Raw genomic sequence first — 27,764 nt, 5'->3', positions numbered from 1 at the left:
TTTTGTCTTTTATTAACAGTTTCATTGTCTTCTAAAGAGCATGAGTTGGTTAAACTTGGGTAATTAGAGCAGATAAAGTTTATTATTCTTAAGTATCTTACTTTTTACCATAGGTAATGGTTATACATTTTACAAATTTGAAAGTGTGTACTGAAATGTAGCAGGCTGTGGTTTCATATGCCTGTATTCCTAACTAGTAGGGCAGCTGAGGAAGAAGGATTGCAAGTGACATTCGAAGCCAACCTGGGCAATTTAGTGAGACCCTGACTCAAAATTAAAAATAGAAAGGACTGGGTTTGTAGGTCCATGGTAGAGCCTATGGTACATGAAGCTCTGGGTTTTGGTTCCCAAAGACAGCCCCTGCCCCCCGGGGGGTGGGGATTAAACCCAGGACCTTATGCACCCTAGGCGGGCGCCCTACCACAAAGCTCCATCCCCAACTCTCTCTCTAGGAATCTTGTTTTTCCTTTAAAGAAATTAGATATTTTGGGGGTAGTGAACTTAAGAGCTCAGACTATAGTTACTGGGGTTATCTGCAACCCACCTGAACACTGTCACATCTCCTAGTATTTTTCCCAAGATTTTGACATGAAATCTAATTTGTAAAATCTCATTTTCAAATGTTGGTTGAAGTTGCATACTTTTACAAATTGTGGTGTGGATCATCACTCTGCAAGCCAAACAAAACACGTCTGTAAATCAAATCAGTGAGCAACCTATGCATTACACTATTTTAGCCTTCTACTTATATGAATTTGCCATATTGGGTTTTGACATTTGTTGAGGGGTAATGGTGATAATCATGATGCAAGATGTCTATTTTGATTAATATATCACCTTAAACATATTAGATAAACATTAGATTTTTGTGTAGAAAGAGAACAAAAGACTAGATCCAAAATGTATAGAAGATGATGTGTTTCGTGTAAATATATCAGATACTTGGTCTTCATGATTTTTCTTAGAAAAATTTTATTCTCAGCCTTTCCTTCTCAAGGCTTGCCATTCTTCCTTTTTCCTGCCGTCATATTCAGTATATCCCTGCTCCTCCCATGAATGTTCTTTTCATTTGCAAGAATTATAAAAGAAAAAATCCTTCTTAGAGAAACTCTATAGAAGGAAAACCACTTTGTGACTTACTTAGCTGCACAAACTTCCATTCTTTCCCCTAGCATTAAAATTCCTTAGCCTTACTGCTATTTCTTTCAAATGTGCTTTTTAAACAGAATAATGCCTGCCCTTAAGGCTGTTAGTGAAAAGATCCACAGAAATAATCTAGAGAGGCAACCTCCCATTTAAGATTTGACCCCAATCCATCAGGGATGATTGAACTGTATATGAAAGATGAAGAAAAATATACCAGTGAACATTATATTTAAACTATTCAAAAACTGTGATAAAGAGAAAATCTTAAAGGTCACTGAAGGAAAAAAGCATGTTCTGTACAGAGGTACGAAGAGAGATTACAGTATATTTCTTGTCAAGACCAAAACAAAGAAGACAACCATATAGCGATACCTTTAAAATGTTGAAAGAAAATGTCAACCAAGAAATTCTACCTAAAGAATATCTCTTCCCAAAGCAAAGGTGAAAGAAAGAATTTTTAAAGATACAATAGCTTAAATAATCACCACTAACAGTTATGCACTACCATAAATGTTAACAGAAGTTGTTTAGGCAAAAGGGTAGTGATACCACATGATCTGTGCAACAAAATGAAGAACAACTGGAAATGCAAATGACTGGGACAGATGTGTTCAATACTTTCTATTATTCATAATAAAAAAGGAGAAGTCAGACAAAGAAGAAAAGAAGGAAAACAGATAGGAACAATAAAAAAAAGAGCAAAATGATAATTTAAACCTAACTATAGCAGTAATCACATTTAATGTAACTAATTAAATGGAGTAGGAACATTGTCAGACTGATTTTCAAAGAAATCGAGACCAAACTATATGCTGTCTGGTACTGTGGTTTGAATGTTGATGTCTTCCAAAATTCGTACATTGAAATTGTAACCCCAAACTGGGCCTGTAATCCCAGGACTCCAGAGGCTGAAGCAGGAAGATTTTGAGTTCAAACCCTGCCTCAGCAACTTAGCAAGGCTCTAAGCAACTCAGTGAGACCCTGTCTCTAATAAAATATAAAAAAAGGGCTGGGTACGCAGCTCGGTGGTTAAGGGCCCCTGGGTTCAATCCTTGGTACAAAAAAAAAAAAAAGAAAGAAAGAAAGAAAAAAAGTCGTAACCCCAAAGGTGGCAACAGGAGGTGATTTTGGTCATGAAAGTAGAGCCCTCATGATTGAGAGTAGTGCTCTTAAAAAACGAACCTCAGAGAGATAGCTAGACCCTTCTACCATGTGAGAATACAGCTAGAAGAATAGAAGAATACAGCCATCGATAAGTAAGCAGGCTCTTAATAGACATCAAGTCTGCCAGCACCTTGATCTTGGACTTCACAGCCTCTAGAACTGAGAGAAATAAATTTCTGTTTATGTTTCCCAGCTTATGGAATTTTGTTATAGTAGCCCAAAAGGACTAAGAGACTTGGTTAAAAATAAACTATGGGAAAATATACCATGCTAACACTAATCAAAAGAAAACTGGTTATGGTAATACCAGACAAAGTAGATCTCAGGACTAAGAATATTACCAGGATTAAAAAATAAATATCATTTTGTAATGATAGTGGAGTCAATTCATTAAGAAAACATAGGAAATCTTAACATTTATCTACCTAATGACAAACCTTCAAAATATATGAAACAAAACCAGATAAAACTGTGGGGAAAATGGACAAATTCACAGTTGTATTTAGGGCTTTTAATATACCTTTGTCAAGAATTGACAGACAAGTAAACAGAAAATCAGTAACATATAGAAGACTTTAACAGCATATCAGTTAATTTGACCTAACTGACATTTATAGGACGCTGTAGTCAATTATACAGCTTAATGTATGCTTTTTTCAAATGCACACAGAACATTTAACAAGATAGTTCACATTTTGGGCCACAAAACACATTGTTATATCTGAAAGTCTCCAAGTGATATAAATCATCTATGAAAAATCCTTAAATATTTGGAAACTAAATAATGCTTTTGTCAACAACCCTCAGCATAAAGAAGAAATGAGAAAGTATACTGTATGGAATGTAAGTGAAAATGCAATTTATCAAAAACGTGTGTTGCAAGCTTCTAGAGCAAGACTTTAATTTATAGCACTAAACACCTATAAAAGGAAAGAAAAAAATGTGCCAAGCTAATATCAGCTTTGTCTAGAAAAAGAACAAAGTAGTATGCAGTAGAAAAGTAAATAGAATAGAATAAAGATGAAAGAAGAAATCAATAAAATAGGAAAACAGGAAGAAATATGAAGATCAATGAAACCTAAAGGAAAGTCTTTAAGGAGAGCAATTAATTCAATAAAGCTCTAAACAGATTGATCAGAAAAGGGAAATTCAGTATCAGGAATGAGAGAGGTGATATCACCAGAGTCTGCACTTATTAAAATAATAATGAGGAGGACTGGGATAGGGGGTAGAGCTTATGGTTACCCTGCATGAAGCCTTGAGTTTAATCCCCAGAACCAAAAAATCAAAAATCCAAACAAAAAAGATTAAGGAATATTATGGGTGACTTTATACCAATAAACTTGACACTTTACTTCTGAATAAACTACTAAAATAGAGGTATTTTCAATCTTAGATATAACTAAAGAGATGTTATGAAATGAAACATTTTGCTGGATGCAATGGAATACATTTGTAATCCCGGTTACCCAGGAGGTTGAGACAGGAGGATTGCAAGCTTGAGACCAGTCTCAGCAACTTAGTGAAACTCTGTCTCAAACTTAAAAAATAAGAAGTGCTGGGAATGTAGCTCAGTGGTAGAGTGCTCCTGGATTCAATACCTAGTACCATTAAAGAAAGAAAAAAGGAAAGAAATAGAACATTTTGAGCATATTTTCTTTATATATTTATTTCCATGGAAAAATTAATATATAATTTCTTTAAAAACCCGAAGAATAATGTCTTAAGATGATCCTGTTTGATCTTCACATCATTGGTTTTTTAGACAGTCTAAGTATTCATTTCATTGCAAGTGATAGCTTATCTTATTTAAAAATATTGAACATAAGCAGTCTGGAGGAAGTTAGTTCAAAGATTTGTTCATATACTTCATAAGGTCCCTTGGTTCCTCTTTCTTGCTTGCTTCTCCTCTCCCCACCCCGATGCTGCTGTTCTGAAAACGATCTTAAGTTCTTCTTATTCTCCAGTAGTTGCAGTAGATATGGCTGCCACAGTTACAGGTGTTGCCTGAAGACATCCCTCTACCTAGCGTCAAGGATCCCCAAGATCACCCTTAGATTCCATTATTTGCCAGGAGGACTCAGCTCAACAGATTTATTACACAAAGGGTACAACAGAACAGCAAAGGGAAAAGACAATGGGGCAAAATCTGGAGAAATCCAGGCACAAACTTCCAAGAGTCTTCTCCCAGTAGAGTCATACAGAATGTACTAAATTCCCTCAACAATGAGTTGTGACAACATAAGTGAAATACTGTCTACCAGGAAAGCTCTTTAGAGATTCAGTACAAGGTTTTTACTGAAGGTTCATCAAGTGGGCACTCTCTGCCTACCAAATACTAAATTCCAGATTTCCAGAAGAAAAGCAGGTGTCCTGCATAAACCACATTGTTTGCACAAAAAGTTTAGACACAGTCACTCATAAGAGTTCTGGAAGTGGTGGGAACCCTCCTGTAGTTCCCAAATGCCAACCAAAAGCAGACCTTGCAAGCAATCCTGCTATTTTAATCCTTTCCTGCATATCTAGAGGAACAATAGACATTTCCTCTTATGCATCTTTTTACTTTTTAGCTTTAGTACCAGGAATTGAACCCAGGGTTGCTTACTCACTGAGCCATACCCCCAGCCCTTTTTATTTATTTATTTATTTATTTATTTATTTATTTATTTATTTATTTATTTTTGAGACAGTGTCTCACTAAGTTGCTGGGGCTGACTTTGAAATTGTGGTCCTCCTGCCCCAGCCTCCAGAATCACTAGGATTACAGGTATGCGCCACTGTACCCAGCTCATGTATCTTTTTTATAGGATGAAAAATCTTTCATGGTTACCCTCTTAATAAATCTGTCTCAGTACCATTAGCTAGATAATGGGTATGGGTTATTAACTTACATACTAACTGCAGTGATGCTGGGAAATTAAATATCTGACATTTCTCGCTTCTATATTAGAAGACAGATTGCCAATAAGAAGGAAGAACATGGGAGTGGGGGAGCATTTATTTTAGGAAGTTGAATATTTTTCAAGCTCATTGTCAAAACTAGTGTTATTAAGGATAAAGTGCTAAGAGATTCATGGTTAGGAAAAATAAACAACAATTTATTTTTTAAGCAAAAGATAATATTGGGACTGGGTAACTCAGTGGTAGATCTTGTTTGTGCTTAGCATACTCAAATTCCTGGGTACCATCAGTACCACAAGAGGAAGAAGGAAAAAAAGGGATAAGAGGAGGGGGAAGAGGAAGAAAAAGAAGAAAAATTATAGTAGAATCTATTATCAATTTTTCAGTTATTTAGAGTAGATTTGTTGAATTTTAAAGTATACAAAATAAATTTGTAGACAAATTAAGACAAAATCTTTTCTTTGCTGTTGAGCAGACCCAGGACTTTGCTCATACTGCCATGGAGCTGTGTTTCCAGCCCTTTTTATTTCGAAAGGGTTTTGCTACGTTGTTCAGGTTGGCCTTGAACTCCTGGTCATCCTGCCTCAGCTTCCCAGGTAGTTGGGATTACAGGTGAGCACCACCATGCCCAATGAAGACAAATATTTATCAGTGAACTAAAAAACAAAATAAAATTCCAAACAATCCCCTTTTATCAACAGAACAAAGTAACCCCACTCTAAATTTCCTCCTAGTTGATTCATTAAAAAGAAATTGCTTTTATTAGAACTGTAATATTGCAATTTTTCTCACACAAGAGTTTTTGTCTACACTATTCTTGAAAAAGGATCACTTTTTTTACCATGAGAACTTTCATCATCTCTCAACAATATTATTGTTTCTTAATTTCACTTTTAGGAATTTCCTATACTTCTAACAATATTTTAAATAGGTAGTTAATTTAAGCCCCAGACCAGTTGGAATTGTGAGATAAATGTAAAATGGGCATTTAAAGTGAAGTGCAAACTGTCAAGATACTTTTCCTGATATGAAAGCAAAACATTTCTATAATGAAGAATATAAAAATCTCAGTACCGAAGGAACACTATTAATACCAGTAAGATATAACTTGTTTTGGAAATAGATCGAACCCAGGGCCTTGTGTTTGCAAAGCAAGCACTCTACCAACTGAACTATCTCCCCAGCCCTGGAAATACTTCTAACATTAGACTTCAAATATTTAGATTTAGGTTTAAGAAAATTAAAAAGCCCTTCATATAGCCATAGACCTAAAAATTGTACTTGGTTTTTGAATTGAGGAAAAAAAAACTGTTAGAAATATAATTTCATTCATTACCTAAAATGTAATTTCTTTTTTTTTTGGGGGGGGTGGGTATCAGTGATTAAACCCAGTGGCACTTAACCACTGACCACATCCCTGGCCCTTTTTATTTTTATTTTTCAGACAGAGTCTCACTAAGTTGCTTAGAGCCTTGCTAAGTTGCTGAAGCTGGCTTTAAACCTGCAATCCTCCTTCCTCAGCCTCTCCAGCTGCTGGGATTACTGGTGTGTGCCACCATGCCCAGCTCTAAAATGTAATATCTAACTGAAGTAAGGGATTATCACTCAGATTCTGATTATTGGCTAACAAAAAGTTTACATCTGCTACTAAATTACTTGTCTAGTATGGACATATATATTTTACTATTTAGTTTGTTTTTAGCTGATTTTTCAAGATCCTAAGAATTTATTGAACTGTTAGTTGTAGAGATTAAGAGTGACTCTCAGAGCTAGGATTGTGACTCAGTGGTAGAGCACTTGCCTGGCATATGTGAGGCCCTGGGTTCCATCCTCAGTAACACATATAAATAAATAAAAAATAAAGGTCCATTGACAACTAAAAAAAAATAAATTAAAAATAAAGAGTGACTCTCTCATGGTCTACTGTTTGGTTGGGCTAAGTGAAATTTTAGAAGACCTATGCTATTGAATCGACTTTGTTTTATTTTCTTTCCTTTTTTTTTTTTCCTTTTTTTTTTTTTTTTTGTACTGTGGATTAAACCCAGGAGTGCTTGAGTGCTCTTAACACTGAGAACCACATCCCCAGCCCTTTTTATTTTTAGGCAAGATCTGGCTAAGTTGCTTAGGACCTTGCTAAGTTGCTGAGACTGGCCTTGAACTTGTGATCCTCCTGCTTCAGCTTCCTGAGTTGCTGGCATTACAGATATGCATCTCCACACCCAGTTTTTTTTTTTTTTATTTAATTAAATTCTTTTAAGCTGACTGACCCTCTAATAATACAAATACAGAAATTACATAGTGACTATATTTATAAAATTTGTCAATTCATTTCTAATTCGAACCATGAAAAGAGTCAAATATTGTTAGTTTCATATGGATAACCTGAGGTTATTATTATGGGTGTATTTCTATAGGCACAGGTACAAAGTGTTCTTAATTATTCAGTAGAATATTTATGTGTTAATTCTGTTTTGGTTCTCATTTTCTGTTTCTTGCTGTCAACCTTCAGAATTATTACTTGTAACAAGCAGGAAGCAACTTATCAGAAAATAGCTGATTTATTAAGTTGCATTCAGTATAGCATTTTGCAGACAATCTCAAGTGGAAAACCTGTTAGAAGTCTTCTAAGGCTACTTTACTAATACAGGAAAATCTCTCTGACACTCATACAGATGATTAGTTCCTACTACTTAACCACTTTAAGACATTTTCTGAAGAGTTTTTCAATATTATTAAAAAGGGCTTCATACTGAACTGAAAAAGTACCTAAATTTTCACTCACTGGTCTCAGTTCTACCTTCTGTTAGGAATACCATAAAAAGACTACTCTTTCCAGAAGGCAAATGTTTTAACATTTAAAGACAGACATATCTCCTGGTCTCTTCTCTAAGAGAAACAGTTCCAGCTATTTCTCATTGAATTCATTGGGTCAAAATTTTAGGATTCAAAGGACTTTAAGGATTATTTCAGTGGTAATCTGATTTACAAGGTCTAAGCTACTTTCAACTTGAATTCTGCACGTTGTCTGATGCAGTGCCATGTAAACAATTAGCACTGAATGAATACATGTTACGTGAATGTAAGACTGAAGGATTATGAGATTTGAGTTTATTGTCATTTAATAAATAACATTAGAATCACTATGTGCCAGAAACTGTCCTAGGCATGTGGGGATACACCATTTAAAAAAGGAGACAAATTTCCTGTCCTTGTGACTTTTACATTTTGTTATGAACAACATTCAATAAAGATTCATAATTATTTTCAGGTATTATAAATGTTATGAATTATTGTATAATTGGATAATGGTATGAGAGAGTGAGGAATTGGATGGTGGTAACTGTTTTGAGTTGAGATGGTCAAGACAAGCCTCTCTGTGAAGTACCAATTGATCAAAGAATGAAGTGAGGAGTCTCTGCCATGTGACTCTTTGGGACAGAAGTGTTCTAGAGTAATGCAAGATCTTAAGAGTCACAGTGGCTGGAGTAGAGTATGTTGGGACTGAAAGGGAGATAGTTTAAGTAGTTGAGGTGGGAAGAGCCCGGGGAAAGATCATATAGGAAACTGTAAGGTGAGTAGGGATTTGAGACTTTATTCTATTTATTTATTTATTTTTTTGCGGTGCTGGGGATCGAACCCAGGGCCTTGTGTTTGCAAGGCAAGCACTCTACCGACTGAGCTATCTCCCCAGCCCGAGACTTTATTCTAAATGTGATGTGAAGCCATGGAGCAGAGAAGTGACAGGGCTGGACCTATATTTAAAAAAAGGATTTCTATGGAATATACTACAAGGGAACAAGAGAGGGAAGAAAGTGACCTATTGTAAGCCTATCATCTAAAGTGTTCCAGACCCCCACTGTCCAGTATGTTAGTAAGTCATTTAAATTTAAATTAATTAAAACTAAATTTAAAATTAAGTTCCTCTGTTGCAGTAGCCACATTTCAAGGGCTTAGTGGCCACAGGTATTTAGTGACTTTACTACTCTGGACAATACAGATACAGGATATATACAACATCACAAAAGTTCATTAGGCAGCTCTGTTCTAGAAAATATAGAGTATTAAAGATTGTAGGGTAGCAGTGGAGGTCATGAGACTAATCAGATATATTCGATACAGACTTTGAAGGTAGAACCAACAGAATTTTCCAATAGATTGGATGTAGGAAGTGAGGATAAAATAGCAGCCCGGTGAATCCAAAGTTTGTGGCCTCAATAAAATGACATCAGTTCCATTTCAAAGTGGGAACAGTGAAGAAGTTTAGTAGTTGAAATCCAGAATTCAGTTTTGGATCCAGGCACGTGCCTGTAATTCCAGCTACATGGGAGCCTGAGGCAGGAGAATCACAGGTTCAAGGCCACCCTACACTATATACAGAAACTCTGTCTCAAAATAAAAAGAGCTGGGATTGTATCTCAGTGGTAAAGTGCCCCTACCTTCAATTCCCAGTACTGGAGGGTGGGTGGGAGGCAGTTTTAGATTTAATAAATGGCCTGCTTATTAAATTGATTATAAGATGAGGATCAGTTATTTAACAAAATCAAGTTTGTTATTATTTTTTAAATTTTTAAATTACTGATTTTTCTACTTACTATCTGCCTTATCATACATCTGGTCTATATACAATGAACTATAAATAAGGATACAATTGTTTAGTGTATATATGCATCAGAAAAAACCCAGACTTCTGATGTAAGAAGGTTGGGCAGATTTATCAACCCAGTTTTCTAACTCTGCTTAAATGATAGTATAGAAATTAAGATCTACAAACTCACAATAAAAAAGTAAAATGATGAGGGACTACCTGTTTCTAGAAATTCCAAAAGCTCCCAAGGCACAAAGGTAGCTAAGAAAGCAAAGTGGAGGAAATCAAGTACAAAAAATGCATAGAATGAGAGAAAAAGAATAGACCTATTTTGTCCCACAAATCTTGGTGAGACATAGGATTAAAAAATTAGGTACGAAGGGGAGCAGTAGTGAGATGTACTATTGGTAATGAGAATGTGAGTTCAAAGATTTAATATGTATCAAGTGTATTTATGCTTGTTTTTATTTTCCAAAATTCATTTAAATTATTTTTACATTTTAATATCAATGAAGTTTTAAACTATACATGGGTTTTTTTTTTTTTTGTTTTGTTTTTTGCAGTACTGGGGATTTGAACCCAGGGCCTTGTGCTTGCAAGGCAAGCACTCAACTAACTGAACTATATCCCCAGCCCTTATACATGGTTTTTATCTTATATTTTTCAAAACATTAAGCAAATGTGCAAGAAACTCCATGCCTTGACTATGTGCTTACTGTATATTGAATCCCAGTTGATCTCTAATTTTGGCAATGGCTGGGCGGGGGCAGATATGTGTCTCACGTGGCCTAATTAGAAGGGGTAGGAGGAATGACATGGAATATTAAATATGAAAGAGCCATTTTCAGTTATTCCTTTCCCATTTCTTACTCTCTGCCTCAAACGGAGGAAATTAGGAAAAATTGTCTTTTAGGTATCAGATGTGGCAAATTCCATACAATTAAATCTGTTACTTCACTGTTTTTTGTTTGTTTTCCTGGTGTTCTCTCTATAATTCTCATAAAACCGTGTGGCTAACCTAAAATTAGACCCGTTACAAATGGGAGAGAATTAGGCATTGATTTAGGGGAGAACATCTTGAAATAATACATTTTTTCATTAAATGGGAAAATATAAAATGTATATACATAAGCGCATTTTGTGAAGTAATTTGAAATTTACATGGAACTGAGGTATAGCAAATGGGCTTCATTGTATCAGTAATGTTGGCTATTGAGTTATGAGATTTTGATTTATAGTTCTGGATCATGAAATTTGGAGAAAGTTTCTATAATGTTCCATATACGTACTGCATTAATGAACCATCTTGTTAAGTCCTCCATTTTTTCTCTCTTGAACCCAGAGACATTTAACCACTGAGCCACATCCCAAGCCCTTTTTATTTTTTATTTTTAGACAGGGTTTCATTAAGTTACTTCGGGCCTCACTAAGTTGCTGAGGCTGGCCTCAAACTTGAGATCTTCCTGCCTCAGCCTCCCAAATAGCTGGCATTACAGGTTTGCACCACCATGTCTGGTCATTTTCTCTTAATAGAATTTTCTTCAGCTGTATTTCCTACCTTCCATAATCTTTGCCATATCAAATGTCATTTACTTAATATTTTTAAACAATTTTATTTATATATTTGAAATTATTTATTTAAAAAGGAAATCTTAGATCAATTATTATTTCCTTGAATGGAAAACCAGTAAAACATTCTTTAAGTATTAGGTAAGTATAAAGCCAATATCAGTATGATACATGAAAACACAGTAATGTGATTAAATCTGAGCTATGGGAGGATACTTGCCTGTGTAACAACACTCCCAGCTTGAGACATGTCTCTATTTGTTTAGAAGGGAGACTGGAAAGTCAAACAAACAAACTAGCCCCAAACCGGAACTTTCTTGATGACTTAGTCAGAAGTATTGAAAAAGAATTAAAAGGGAATAATGTGCTTATTGTTGGCAACCTTTTATAAAATTTAGCTACAGAAATGATCTCTCTTACCACTAGTGTGACTCTTAGAAAAGCCCCGCTTTAAGCCAAACGTAATAATCAGAAACGTTAGAAAAGATAGAAATAAGGAAATGTGATATGACAATAGGAATTGAAATTTAGACTCTTCCCTCTTTTCCACTCCCCATAAGAAACTATAGGCTTCAAGATGTGGAGGACTTACAGAATTTTCTCTCATCTCTTTCTGTATTTTAATGTAATTTCAGCATGTTTATTTACTAAAACAGCTAGCAGTGCCTTTTTTTGTTTTTAAATTTAAGAAAATATATTAGGTATATAAAAGATAAAAGAACTTGGGTTTTCTTTATGCAACTGTAGGTTAACCCCTCTCAGGCTAGTGTACTTGCAAATGCAGCCTACATTCTCCTCTTTATCAAATTTCCATTTTTCTGAAGACTGAAAAATGTTTTTTAAAAATTTCTCTATTGATACCTCTCACTGATGTCCTAATTTTTAATAATTGCATTTATTAACCAATCATTATATATTAGGTACTTGCTCAAAGAATAGCTTATGTATTAACTCAAGAACTCACATTTTATAAAATGAAGAAATCAATAGCACTCAAATTTGTATTCCAGCTCCACGATTTTCTAGCTCTATAATCTCAAGTAGATTATTTCTGTGCCTTAGTTCCTCATCTGTCATGGAATAATTATAGTACCTATCTCAGGAAATGGTTGAGATGACAGACTATTTTTCTGTGCTATCCAAGAAAATGTCAGCATCTCTTGCTTAGTATATTTAGTCTGCAACAAACTTAGTTTAAAAATCAAACCTTTTATTTTTGCAGTTGGCATTAGAGAAAAAACAAAAATTCTATAACTTGCAGAATCTTATTACAGGACTGAAGTGAATAAAAGTACTACTTTTCCCTGTTTTTGGAGACATGAGGAAGAAATTACTCACAGGTCATTTTGACAGGTTCCTTTTTCTGTAAAATTACTTGTACCAAGCACAAAATCTAGTGATTATTTTTTTAAAAAATATATAACTTTTTTGAGATGATTTATTTTTTATTATTAAATTTTTTAAAATTTTTACAGACTACATTTTGATTCATTGTACACAAATGGGGTACAACTTTTCATTTCTATGGTTGTATACAATGTAGATTCACACCATTCGTGTAATCATACGTATACATAGGATAATACTGTCTGCTTCATTCTACTCTCTTTCCATCCCCCACCCCCTCCCACCCCATTTTCCTCCACCCCATCCAAGGTTCCTTCATTCTTCTCCCCCTCCCCGTTATATATCTTCATCAACATATCAGAGAAAACATTCAGCCTATTTTTTAAAAAACAAAAAACAGTGTCAGTAATTTTGTATGTGTTCCTGGATAAAGCATATGACAAAATTAAGACTTAGACTAAAGTCCAACTCCAAACAAATAGCTGGGAAGTAAAGATCTTTAAAAAGGTCTGCCATGGAGGCACATGCATATTATCCCAGTGACTCAGGAGGCTGAGGCAGGAGGATCACAAGTTCCAGGCCAGCGTCAGCAATTTAGCAAGACTCTCAGCAACTCAGTGAGAACCTGTCTTAAAATTAAAAAAATTAAAAGGACTGGGGATGTAGTTCAGTGGTAAGTACCCCTGGGTTAAATTCCTAATATCAATTGATCAATCAATCTTTTTTTTTCAGAACCAGGGATTGAACTCAGGGGCACTCAATCACTGAACCACTTTCTCAGCCCTATTTTGTATTTTATTTAGAGACAGGGTCTCATTGAGTTGCTTAGCACCTCATTGTTGCTGAGGCTGACTTTGCCTACCTCTCAACCTTTTTTTTTGCCCCCTTCCCCCTTGGTGCTGGGATTGCAACCCTTAAACTTGTGTATACCAGGCAAATGCTCTACCAACTGAGCTACATCCCCAGACCGCCTGAGGTTGACTTTGAACTCTTCATCCTCCTGTCTCAGCCTCCTGAGCCACTGGGATTACAGACAGCGCCATTGCACCTGGCCGATCTGTCAGTCTTTAAAAAGCAAACTATATGTCTTGAGCCTTTTAGTAGATGTGTTTCTTAGAGACTTTGCATATTTTTCCTTACTGAAAGTTAAGAACATGACTCAACAAACATTTATCCCCATTAAGATGCCTAAAATCATTTTTTACATGAATATGGAGGTGTTTTGAGGGTATTTCATCCTTTGACTATGAAATATCACTCAAGTTACATGTAAGATAATGTCAATAAAACAGAAGTATTGTATTCTTTCAATCATAATGTTCATATGTATTGGGTCACATTTCTTCTTGATTAGTGAACACAGAACATAAATTAAATCACCACAATGTTCATTACTCAAATACCAATGTTTAAGTCACCTAGAATGTGCAGATACCCTTAGCCATTCTCAAATACATAAAGTCATTGCACTGGAGGTGATTTTAGAAATACACGTCAGGCAACAATTACCATTTTGTAGCCCTATCTGTTTCTTATTACCCGAGTGATTACATCTAATTGATCTGGGCTAAAGATTTATTTTTTAGTTTAGGTATTTATTCTCTAGCAGTCTCTTCTCTGTTTTTCTTGAAGCCTCTCCTGTTCTCCATGAAACACAGATTTGGGATGTAACCCTTTGTCATATAGGCTACCAATACTTCTAACTGGATCTTGTGCTTCCATTTTCTCACTGGCTTATTGAATTCTGTACACTCAAAAAGCAGAAAAAAGCCTGGTCTTGGGATACACATAAGGGTATCACACTTCAGGCTGGGTATGTAGACAGAGATCCTTTGTTGTGGTGTGATCATTTTGATAATTAGAGGATCAAAAACTCTGCAGTCACGATAGGCAAGGGAATATTGAATTAAACATTGTTATCTCCATCAGAAAGACAACCTTTTAATGTAATCTTGACTCTACCATATAAGTTTTAATTGGGTACAAGTCTACCCTCAAGTCCTTAAATTTATGGCAAAGTGCATAATCAGGGACCTGTGGAAGAGATGGGTTTGGGGTAAAGCCATCCCTACTTAATCTCTTTTTCTTGTTAATCTTCATCCCTCTGTCTTTTGATTTCTACTCTATCTGCATATACTAACTGAGTGATCTCATGAAATTTCAGGGCTTTGAAAGACCATATATATGCTGCTACATCTAAATGTTTATCTCCATCTCATATAACCAGAACTATACTTAGCATCTTCATTCTTCACTTGAATGTCTAACATACCAAAACCAAAACAAACTTGAAACTCTGAAAAAAAAAAAAAAAAATCACATAGAATTTTTGCTCCAAATTAGTTCCTCTCACAGTCTTGCCCATCTTAGCTAATGGTTTCTCCATCCTGTCAGTTTCTCAGTTCAAAGAGCATACATATCAACAAATCCTTTTGATTCTCACTTCAAAATATTTCTAGATTCTAGTGCTGTACAGATTTAAAGCAACTCCTATTAAAATTCCACTGTTCTTCATAGAATAAAAAAAGCAGTCATGAAATTCATTTGAAAAAATAAGAAACTCAGAAAAGACAAAACAATCCTTAGAGAGAAAAGTGAAGCAGGAGACATCACAATACCAGACGTTAAATTATGCTACAGAGCTATAGTAACAAAAACAGCAGGGTATCAGCACCAAAATGGGCATGAAGACCAATGGAATAGAATAGAAGACACAGAAGGCAAACCCACACAAATACAGTTATGTCATAGTAGACATAGGCACCATAAACATACAATGGGGAAGAGATGACCTCTTCAACAAATGATGCCAGAAAAACTGGAAATCCATATAGCAGAATGAAGCTTAACCCTTATCTCTCACCCTGCATGAAACTCCATTCAAAGTGGATCAGACTCGAGGCATTAGACGAGATACCCTTCTCCTACTAGAAGAAAATGTAGGCCCAACTCTCCATCATGTTGGCTTAGGAACCAACTTCCTCAACAAGACTCCTAAAGTTCAAGAAGTAAAATACAAAATCAGTATACGAGATAGCATCAAACTGAAAAACTTTTTCACAGCAAAGGAAACAATCAAGAACATGGAGAGCCTACAGAATGGGAGAAAATCTTTGCCACCTGTGCTTCAGATGAGGCATTAATTTCCAGGATGTACATAGAACTCAACAAGCTTAACACCAAAAAAACAACCCAGTCAATAAATGGGCAAAGGCACTAAACTGACACTTCTCAAAAGAAATATGAATGGTCAACAAATACATGAAAAAATGTTCAACATCTCTAGCAATTAGAGAAATACAAATTAAAACTACACTGAGATTTCATTTTGCTCCAACCAGAATGGCAATTATCAATAATACAAGTAACAATAAATATTGGTGAGGATGTAGGAAAAAGGTACACTCATACATTATTGGTGGGACTGCAAATTAATGCAATCACTCTGGAAAGCAGTATGGAGATTCCTCAAAAAACTAGGAATGGATCCACCGTTTGACCCAGTTATTCTGCTCCTTGGTATATAGCCAAAGGATTTAAAATCAGCATACTATAGTAATACAGCCACGTCAATGTTTATAGCAGCACAATTCATAATAGCTAAGCTATGGAACCAACCGAGATGCCCATTAACAGATGAATGGATAAAGAAATTGTGGTATGTATACTCAAAGGAATATTACTCAGCCATAAAGAAGAATGACTTTGACATTTGCTGGTAAATAGATGGATCAGTAAACTATCAGGCTAAGTGAAATAAGACAATCCTCTAAACACCAGAGGTCAAATGTTTTCTCTTATATATGAATGCTAACCTACAACAAGGTACAGGGAAACAATAGAAGTTTAGTGGATGAGACAAAGGGGAATGAAGGGAAGGGAGAGGGATGAGAATGGGAAAGATAGTAGAATGAATCTAACATGATTTTCCTATGTATATATATATAAATATACCATAGTGACTCTCACCATCATGTATATCCAAAAGACTGGAATCCTAATTAGAATAAGATACATTCCAAGCTTGGATAAATATATCAAAACAGATTCTACTATCATGTATAACTAAAAAAAATAAAATAAAACTTATTTAAAAATAAAATCTGGTATATAATGGAATACTATTCACTATTAAAAGAAATAAAATCCTGTCGAAATTTTTTTGTCTAGATTCTGATCATTTCCTACCTGCCCTTTAACTACTTTGAGCCAGACTACCATCATTTCTTGCCTGAGTTATTCTGTAGTCTCATTAGTCTTCTTGTTTCTACCCTTGCTCTTCTGTAGTCTATTGTTGAAACAGAAGCCAGAGTGATCTTTATTTATTTATTTTTTCTGGTAGTGGAGATTGGACTCAGGGACACTGAACCACTGAGCTGCATCCCTAGCCTTATTTTGTATTTTATTTAGAGATTGGATCTCACTGAGTTGCTTAGTGCCTCCCTGTTGCTGAGGCTGCCTGAAACTCGATCCTCCTGCCTCAGCCTCCAGAGTCACTGGGATCAGAGATATGCCACCACGCCCAGCCCGAGTGATCTTTTTAAAGCAGATAAATTACATCTCTCCTCAAAACTTTCCAGTAAACTTTCCATTTCAGTGTAGGGAGTATGCGTATTTTCAGGATTCTAGAAGACCCTATCTACTACTGTTCCTCTCTTTACTGATGATTTTTCTCCTTATTATTTCTGGGACATCTTCCCACACCTTTTCACTTTTTTTTCCAGACCATTTTTCCCAGACAGCTGTGGCTCACTCTCTCACTCCTTCAGATCTTTACTCAAATGAGAAATTTTCAGTGTGGCCTTCCTTGTTTAATTATTTTAAATATTCCACTTCTAACTTCTCTGGTATTCCCTAGCCTCCTTCTCCAGTTGTTTTCATCCACAGTATTTATCACATGTGATTTTGTATTCATTGTGTTTATTACTATTTTCTCTAATAGAATGTAAATTCCGTAGGATGGGGTGTGTTTATCACGTCGGCTCCCTGATGTATCCTCAGTGCCTAAAAGAGTGTCTGGTTCATAGCAGTTATTCAATGAATATTTGTCGATTGTGGAATAAAAAGTTAGCACCAACTAATGTCTAGCACACAACACTTCTGATGGATATTTAAATGAGTGAAATATTAAGTAATCTTTCACTACCTTTCACTAGGAATCATCCTATTCTTTCCCAGTCTATTTGACTTTCTTCAAATACCATAGTGACTCTCACCATCATGGTATTTTCTTTATTTTTCTTTTTATTCACCTTAGACCCTCTGGTCCATTCCCTCAGAATCTCTTGCCACAACTCTCAATTCTCTTGCTGTCATATCCACCAAGGAAACCTTTGGCTTCTCTTTTCTTACTTATTGATTGCTAAGTGCAATGAGGATAAAGATGAGAACCTGACCTCTGACTTTAGGGACATTGGGGCCCGAGAAAGAGAATACTAACGGACAGTGCTTTCCTTAAGAGATGATAGATGGTTCTGAAGTTCCTGAGCACTGCAACACCAGCAGTCCTTTTGCTTTGGTTAATTTTCTAGTTTTATAGATAGAAAGGATACCATTAAAAATAGCCCTTTACTCATTTATTATAGGCAGGAGAATTAAGTTCAATGCCAGTCAGGGCAACTTGGAGAGACCCTGTCCCAAAATAAAAAATAAAAAGGATGAGGTTATGGCTAAGTGGTAGAATGCCCCTGAGTTTTATCCCCAGTACAAAGAAGGAGGAGGAAGGAAGAGAGAGAGGAGAAGAAGAGGAGGAGGAGGAGGAGGAAGAGGAAGAAATAGTCAGAAAAATAAGAAAATCAGATGATCATTATGTTAGAGAGGATGAAAGAAGTTCCAAAGAGTGTATCAGCAGAACATAACATTAAGCATGTATTTTAGTACCTGGTCATCTGGGTTCAAATCACTGCCTCTGTAACTTTTGGCAAAGTATTTAATATTTCCGGGTTCAGTTTTCTTCTCAAAACAAGTTATTAACAGTTCCTTTCTTGCCTCCCAAGTAGCTGAGATCATTGGCAGTGCCACCATGTCTGGCTCTGTTTCACTGCAGATACCTTTGCAGGCTTCATTTTTCTTCTAACTTTTAAATGCTAATCTCCTCATGGTTTCTGTATTTGTCTTTATTTTTCATCTACCTCTCTATCTACCTCTGTGTATATACATGTGTGCTCTTCCAAATGGACTTTATCCAAATCCATCTAAGTGACTTTATCACTAAATAGATTCTATATTATCTCTAAATAATCTACAGAATTTGAGCACCTTCTGTTTCATATTTCATATTTCATAGCACTGTGGGGTATATGTTTTGTATCTGATATTCATATTTCAAATAGATTATTTCTTCTGTCAGGAAGGTCTTAATTATAATGCTTTTGTATCTACCTTTCTCCTATCCACTTAGAAGTCTCCATATTCACTGTGTAATTACTGATTTAGCCCTTCACCTTCTAATTGAGGTTTTTTCCCCAGATTCTATTCTTGTTCAGTTTCTTTTTGCTCCATATTCATTATAAAACTTGCCATATATGAGGTATTCAAATGAATATCCAAGTATCAAGTTAATGAATTTTTTAATATGCTTGGACTTTATCTGGTGATTAGTGTGGCCTTAAATGTTGTTTATAAGAAGAGATGACAGATTTAGAATTGCTAATTCAGAAGTATGAAATAGATGGAGTATAGTTTATACTAAATTAATCTTTAAGTAAGACATCAGTAACTAAACCAAGGTATAGATACCAGGCTCATTGGCACACAACTATAATCCCAGCTACTCAGGACACTGAAGCAGGAGAAGTGCAAGTTTGAGGCCAGTGCGGGCAATTCAGTGAGTCCCTGACTCAAATTTTAAAAAGTACTGGGGATGGAGCTCAGTGGTAAGGTGTCCTGGATTTAATCCCCAGCTATTAAAAAACCAACCAACCACCTACTGTCCTATTGCACTCCTACACCCGTTAACCATTCTTTTTCCATCCCTTTCCCCATGGTTATGGTTTGGATGTGAGGTGTTCCCCCAAAAACTCATAGGTAAGACCATGCAAAAAGCTTTGGAGGAGAAATGATTGGGTTATGACCTTAACCTAATTAGTGGATTAATCCCTGATGGGATTAACTGAGTGGTGACTGAAGGCAGGTGGGGCGTGGCTGGAGAAAGTAGTTCACTGGGGGCAGCACTGTGAGGTATATGTTTTGTATCTGATGAGTGCAGCCTATGTCCCTTGGCTTCCTGATCATCATGCAAGCAGCTTCCCTCCGCCTCACTCTCCCACCATATTGTTCTGCCTCACCTTGAGTCCTGAGGAACGGAACTGGCCTTCTGTAGACTAAGACCTCTGAAACCGTGAGCCCTCAAATAAACTTTTCCTTCTCTACAATTGTTCTGGTTAGGTCTTTTAGTCACAATGGCAAAAAAGCTGACTAAAACATCCATGTTCTTCCGAGGCTCTGGTAAACACTATTCTATTCTCTACTTCCTTGAGAAACACTTTTTAGCTTCCACATACAAGGGAGAATATGTAATATTTGTCAGAAAATGGAGTATTTCACTTAAGTAACATCCTCAGTTCCATCCATTTTGTCACAAATGACAAGAGTTCCTTTCTTTTTTATGACTGAATAATATTTCATTGTGTATAAATACCATATTTTCTCTACCCTTTCCTCTGTCCTTGGACACCTAGGTTGATTCCATACCTTGGCTATTGTGAATAGTGCTGCAGTAAGCATGCAGATGCAGATGTCTCTTCGACAGACGAATTTCAATTCCTTTGAATTTGACTCAGTAGTGGAATTCCTGGGTCATATGATACTTCTATTTCTAGTTTTTTTGAGGACCTTCCATACTATTTCCATTGTAGCTGTACAAATTTGCAGTCCCCACCAACAGTGTAGGAGAATTTCCCTTTCTTCAACATCCTTGTGAACATTTATTTATTTATTTTTGTTATCTTTTTGATAATAGACATTCTACCTGGGGTTAATTAGGAAAGTTTCATAGCAATTTTTAAGGTACATTTTGATAGAGTTGTATAATCGCATTTTCAAATCTAGTTAATTAAAATCTCATATATTTTAAACAACATTTATATAATTAGATGTCTTTTTTTGTTTTTTTTTTTTGTTTTTTCCCCTTATTTTTGGTACTGGGATTGAACACAGAGACACACAACCACTAGGCCATATCCCCAGCTCTTTTTGTATTTTATTTAGAGGCAGAATCTCACTGAACTGCTTATTGCGTTGACTGTTGCTGAGGCTGGCTTTGAACTCTCAATCCTCCTACCTCAGCCTCCCTAGCTGCTGGGATTATAGGCATGTGCCACTGTGCCTGGCTTAAATGCCAATTTTTAAACATGTTTTGTGAGTCTGACAAAAAACAAAAACAAAAACAAACCTTCCCCAGTACTTACATTTTCTAATGAGTGAGGATTTATCTGAAAAGAGTTATGTATTGCAAGACATTAATTTCTCTTCTATGTTCAAATGACATTTTGTCTTAATCATTTTCAGAATTACACTTTAAATTGGACCCACAAATCTAATCTAACCAGTTATTCTAACTGGCCTATATTTCTTAGTTATGTATGTATAGATTCGTTAATTTAAAAACTCCCGATATGTAAACTTGCTTCTCGTAAAGTTTTATAACTTAATTCTGAATCTTCCTGGGTTAGAAGATGCTTGCGTTTTAGGGGGTTGCTTCCTCAACTCACTGTGGTTTCTTTGAGAACCTCAGTTTGATCTCCTGCACTGCAATACTAAATAAAAACAAAGAAACCATGAGTTGTTTGGTGTTGCAGTGGGAGAGATCAAACTGAGGGTCTTGCCTAGGCCAGGCAAAGGCTCCACAAGTCCCTGGTTCTCACCATGGTTGGTTTCTTTTCTTTTCTTTTCTTTTTTCTTTTTTTTTCCCCACTGTGGTTTCTTAATGACTAAAAAATCTCTCAGGCAGGATGCTGACTGGATTCTTGCTCAAAACTAGTTGCATACACAGAGCTCTAGTTTATAGCTGCTTTGTTCTTGAAATAGGGTGCTCTTATAGCCCTGTTTCCCTAGGTTCCAGTTAAGCATTGGTAATTAATCTACCACCAGACAGGTTATTATGTTACTGGATTGGATTCAGTTAATCTGTTTACTTTTCTAATCTGAATCACTTTTCTGTGTTTTCTATTCTTGAGTGTCACACTCCTTCAGGATTACAGTAACATCTGTGTGTATCCTTTTATGGCCCTGTCTGACTCTATGGACCCAGTTTTATGGTCATGCCAGTAATTCTTATGTTAACTAAAAATGTAATAATGATTGTAGTTATATAGCATAAATAATTTTTCTTATTTCAATTTTTTTCCAATAATTTTGTAGTTATGTAGCACACAAGTTTCAAGTAAATAATATGGTGATTTTTATTGTACAGCAGAGCCTTTGCAAAAGTAAAATAATTCCAGTCATATATTTGTACCCCAAGTTACATTGTGTCTAAAGGAAACAATTGCAACCATAAACTGAAATTTTTTCTTAATTTTTTTCCTAGCCATAACCCATGTTCCTTCTGTGTTTTGGAGTCCTTAAGAGCCATCATAACTGTGTATAGAAATCAGATACTGAAAAAACAAAAAAGTATTTTAAATGAAAATTAATGGAGGATTAATCAAATATAATTTAGAATTGATTACATCAAGCAACATTGGCATAATTAATAATCTTTAGATAGAAAGATCAAGCATTAAAAAAAAGCCATTATAGGAGAAGTTAATTTTGCTTTTTTATTTTATTATTTATAGGGAGTAATTATATATATATATTTTTTTTTAGTTGTAGATGAATACAATATCTTTATTTTATTTATTTATTCTTTTTTTGTGGTGCTGAGGATTGAACCCAGTGCCTCACACATGCTAGGCGAGCACTCTACCACTGAGCCACAACCCTAGCCCCAGGAGTAATTGTATTTTAAAAACCAATTTCTTTAAAAAGGTACATAACAACCAGTATTTTAAGATTGGAAACTGAGAGCCAAGTCGCACAATGAGTCGCACATTGCCTAGGAAAAAAATATAAGATAAAATTTAGAACCAGGCATGGTGGCACATACTTGTAATCCAGCTACCAGGAGGCTGAAGCAAGATGATCACAAGTTTGAGGCTAGCCTGGGCAATTTCACGAGGACTTTCCCTCCTCCCCCCAAAAAGAAAGACAGAATCATAAGCAATTTACTTGGTCCCTCACTTCACTTCTTTCTTTTTTTCCCCCGCCTCCAGGAGTTCTTCCCCTGCATCTATATAAAGACTCAGGTCCATGATTTTCTCCTTACTCTTTGATAGTATAGTCACTTAAGTTTAAAAGACAGTTCCATAATTAAAAATGCCTACTCGGTATATTAACCGATATTTCTGTTTCCATTGAAAGCTTAAACTTTTCCATTCCCTAACTGCAGTTAGCCTGTAGATGGTAGGCAGTGTATTTAACTCTACATTTTATTGCTTATCCCCTCATCTTCTGGCAAGTTGCTATCTCTGACCTCATCAGGATTTAAACTACAGGAAGAGAAGTAGAAAATCAGTTTTTCCTGACTTCTGTTGTAAAGAACTTCATTCGTTTGGTCTGTTTTGTTTTGTTTCTTTTAGAGCTATATGGTTATCATAGTCGGTGGGATCTTTTATTTTACTCTAGCTTCCACACAAAAGAGAAAACATTCGACCTTTGAGTTTCTGAGTTTGGCAAATTTCACTTACCACAGTATTCTCCACTTCATCCATTTTTGTTTAAAGGTGGCCCTTTCTCTTGTGTGTATTTGGTGTTTTTGTTTGTTTGTTTGTTTGTTTTTTAAGAGTCCGCTGGAACCGTACTTCCTGTGATAATCCAGAAAAATTTTCCTCCAATTAACCAGTACCCTCTAACTCTTCTGGTCCTCAACCTGCTTTCCTTCCAGACCATTTTTCAGTATTAATAATTTGAATTCTTCCTCCTCCTCTTCTCTCTTCCTCTTCTCCTCCTTCCCTTGCTTTTTCTTCAGGTGGTGCTTTGGGTAGACATGCATGTGTATGTGTAGGTTTATATGCAGTGCTGGGAATGAAAACTATTTTGATGCATATTTTGAGATATAAGTCACATGCCATTCAATTTAGCACATACCTACATACCTTGGGTGTTTTTTGTATCTACAGAGTTGTGCAACCATCACTACTATCTAAATATTAGGATGTTTTCATCCTCTGGGCAGGACTTGAGATAGCTCCAGGCTTGTCCTCTGTGCAGCCTGCTTCCTTGCCTCTCTCCTCCCTCGTTGTGCAAGTGTAGCTGGCTCCTTGACGCAGCCTGCTGCCTCATTCTTGTGTGTGCTCTCCTCCTCTCTCCCTCTTTGTGCTAACTTGGGTAATTGCCAGTGCCATTAGATTCCTGTATCGGATACCAGTCTGCCATATCACCTCCAACTCCAGGGAACATATTACAAACACTCCAAGGGATCCCCATGAAGCCTCTTTAACTGACTTGAGGTGAAAGTAAGGCCCTTCCTACACCCCTCCTGCTTTAAGGGAGACAAATTTCTTCAAAGAAATCTTGTGCAATCTTCTGTCTTTATAACCCAAGTGTAGGCTTTGGAGCCATCTAACCGGTTCTCAGATGTAACACTTTGGAAATTTGCTACAGGGTACTCTTTCCCACAGATCATGTTGGTATCTGATTGCTAACAGTATCTTGATGCCTCTGTTGAAACTTCCAGTTTATGAATATTATGAGAAGATAATAGCTCGCACATCTCAAAGAAACACAACTTCTATTTTTTACTCTTGAATTAAGGTTCTATGGTTATAATAAAGTATGTGAAAACCTAGAGACTTTTGCTGTGGGCAAGAGTTCTAAATAATAACACTTGTACAAGCTAAATAAAAACCCTTTGGCTTTTTCAAAACAATATCTTTTATCTTTCCTTTTAACTACCACATTATGCATGATAGAAGACACCCCTCAGAGGTAGTCTTTGAGCATAAAATGTTATAGTAAACGTTTTTAAAGAAAAGTGAAAGACAAGACTGGCCTCCCTGGAGCTGAAATTGCTTTTGTTCAAGTGGATTAAGCTACCATAAATGTAAATTAAAAGAAAACGCTTGCTTTTCTTAGTATTTTGTAATCAAAGTCAACTTTTGTCCAAATCAGATTTTTTATAGGTTCATTTTAAATTTTAATGAGAAACTTAGTTACAAAAAATATAATTAAGTGTGCTATTAAACATTTTTAATACCTTTTAGCTTCTTTCCTAAATCTATCTGCTGCTGTGTACTAATAGATATACTTTTTAAATTTTTTTTTTTTTTTTTTTTTTTTGGTACCAGGAATTGAACCCATTTGTGTTTTTCCACAAGCCCAGCACCTTCTGTTTTTTATTTTGTGATGACATGTTCTCACTAAGTTTCTTAGGGTCTTACTAAGTTGCTGAGATTAACCTCGAACTTGGCAATCCTCTTTCCTCAGCACCCCAGTCACTGGGATTATGTGTGTGCCACAGTGCCCACTAATAGACATATATTATATATTATGCTTAAATCCATTTGGTTTAAGTAGAAATCTTAGTGATACTATAAAGAACAAGTTTCAAGGCATGCCAATTGAGAAAAGTTTATATGGGAGGATTTCGAATAGCTGCATTTTCCCCTTCCAAAATAAAAATAGAATCATTGAGTCCCATAAAGAATCTTAAGTTTTATCAAAATATCACCTACTTAACTGAACAACATTCAAAATATTTATTCTATAAACATTTCACCACAAAGACTCTTTTCTGATCTTTTATTAATTCAACTTATGTGGAGTCTTAGTGGACAAAGCATACTTACAGGCCTAACTTCTTTCCAACCCAAAATCCTATTGTTGTTGTTGCTGTTATTCCCAGTTCACAGATAGGAAACAGTTTAGAGGTAAAATGACTATTCTGGAAGCAAATGATAAGTTGGCAGCAACGTTGGGGCTAGAAATAGATAATTCCATTTAGAAAAAAGTTTACAATTATAGTGTATACTTATTAGAGATAATAGAATCAGTTAATAAATGAAAGAAATGTGTTCTACTTGATTCCCAACTTCCCCTACAATGGCTAAAGTCTCTTTTCCGCTCTGCTCTTTATACCCGGGGTGCATAAGATGAAACTTACGAAACTTGGAACTAAAATCCAAGAGGCTTGCAGTTTAGTCTGGCTGCTTTGGTTTCATCATCTGTATTTGGGTGTCTCCTGGTACCTGGATTCTCTGTCTTCTCTCATGAAATAGTCATCACTACTCTTGTCCAGCTCTGTCTCTGAGGTGAACCCTGTCAGGCAAGAGCAATTATTTGTTTTGAGGGATTTCCTTCCAATTCCTTTACTCTTTGTGAGTTTTAAGACTATAGACTATAGGATTATACTGAAGGCTGTATTGAGAAATTAGGTACACAAGGGTTCATAGTCTCTCATCATATGTAGACTTTTTGCTACTATAAGTGTAGTTAAGTTGCTAATGCCAGACCATCTGTTACCTTTGTTTTCTAGTAATATGCATGTGTCACTAGCTGAGGCCCTGGAGGTTCGGGGCGGATCACTGCAGGAGGAAGAAATATGGGCTGTATTAAACCAAAGTGCTGAAAGTCTCCAAGAATTATTCAGAAAAGGTATGACTTTTTTTTTTTTTTTAAATTCATTTTGTTTATTGGGTAGTTGAAAAGCTGGTACAGGGTAAGAAGTTAGATTTTTGTTTTGGGGAGGGGACTGGGAATTGAACCCAAGGATGCTTTTCCACTGAACTTTATCCCCAGTCTTTTTATTTTTTATTTTGAGGCAGGGTCTTTCTAAGTTATTAACATCTTTCTAAGTTCCTGAAGCTAGCCTCAAACTTGTGATCCTCCTGAATCACTGGGATTACTAGTGTGCACCACTGAGCTTGGCAAGAAATTTGACTTTTGTTTTTGTATTTCTGTGTTTTGGGTCAAGCACGTGAAGGACTACTTAATCTTATCTCTCTTAGGTCTAAAAATGCTCAAATCTGTCTACATTAATTTGAATATATTCTAAGCACCTGATACTACATCAGACATTGAAAATGTAATGGTTATCAAAATAAATCACTTTCCTTTACTGCTTGGAACTTATACTCCTGTGTGAGAAGTAACTATTAATATAATAATTATACAAACAAATGTAAAAAGTGCAACCATGACAGGGGCTAGAAAGGAGAGGGTTCAGTGAGTCTCTGAGAGCACATAATAGTATCTGACTTGATCATGGCAAGGAAAAGGAAGGCCTCCCTGCATAAGTCACCCCTGAATTAACACCTGAAAGAAAAGTAGATGTTAACTAGATGAGAGGGAGGGTAAAAAACCAGTCCTGGCAAAAAGAAAAATATGTGCATCCCCTTTACTCTAAATTAGGTAATGGAGGCTGAATAAGTACCCTGGTGCTTCCTTATATTTGCTCACTTGGTCCAAATGGTTATGTGACACTTCAGCGATTGAATAGTCACCTTTTGGTTGTCCAAAACTATTTGATGTTATACTGAAAAGCTCCACATGAAGATCGAGTTTGTCATTCATATCACACGGCAGCCTGTGTTTCGTAAGTAAATAAGCCAAGCTTCATCTAATAGAATCGGTCTTAAAATTGAGCTGAATTAATAATAATAATAATAATGATACCTAATAAACATGACAGAAATAGGTGAGGATTGAGGATACTGGTAGTCCTCGAAGTGTGGTACCTGGACCAACAGTATTGATGTCACCTAAAAGCTTATTAGAATGTGAACACGAAGGTCTACATTAAAGATCCACTAAATAAGACACTCTGGGGGTGGAGCCTGGCAATTTGTGTTTTAAAAAGCACTCAAGGACATTCTGATGCTTGCTACCCTGTGAGAACCATCCATAGGACAGAATTGCTAAAGACCAGGAGCCAAGGGAAACTTTTGTAATAGTACAGGAATAGCCACTGATTGAGTACAGGAAAGTATAGAGCACAGGGATTTGGAGAAAGGTGGTAAAGCTTTATTGTTGTTTTCTGATCCAGGGACAGGAAGTTGAACAAAACTGTGTT

General features: G+C 35.9%; 1 protein-coding gene across 11 annotated transcripts in view; it reads left to right on the top strand.

The window, feature by feature from the left end:
- Positions 1-27,764, top strand: part of Ptpn13 (protein tyrosine phosphatase non-receptor type 13) — a 189,038-nt gene that overhangs the window by 15,089 nt on the left and 146,185 nt on the right. For all 11 annotated transcript variants that reach the window (XM_047565871.1, XM_047565869.1, XM_047565866.1 and 8 more), the window contains exon 2: positions 26,229-26,347. In XM_047565871.1, the coding sequence (XP_047421827.1) occupies positions 26,233-26,347 (115 nt within the window). In that variant the 5' untranslated portion in view covers positions 26,229-26,232. The remainder of the gene's footprint in view (positions 1-26,228; positions 26,348-27,764) is intronic.

This window comes from Sciurus carolinensis, chromosome 10 (genome assembly GCF_902686445.1).
Source record: "Sciurus carolinensis chromosome 10, mSciCar1.2, whole genome shotgun sequence".
NCBI lineage: Eukaryota > Metazoa > Chordata > Mammalia > Rodentia > Sciuridae > Sciurus > Sciurus carolinensis.
Note: the sequence above shows the minus strand (reverse complement) of the source record. Positions and strands in the feature narration are given on the sequence as shown.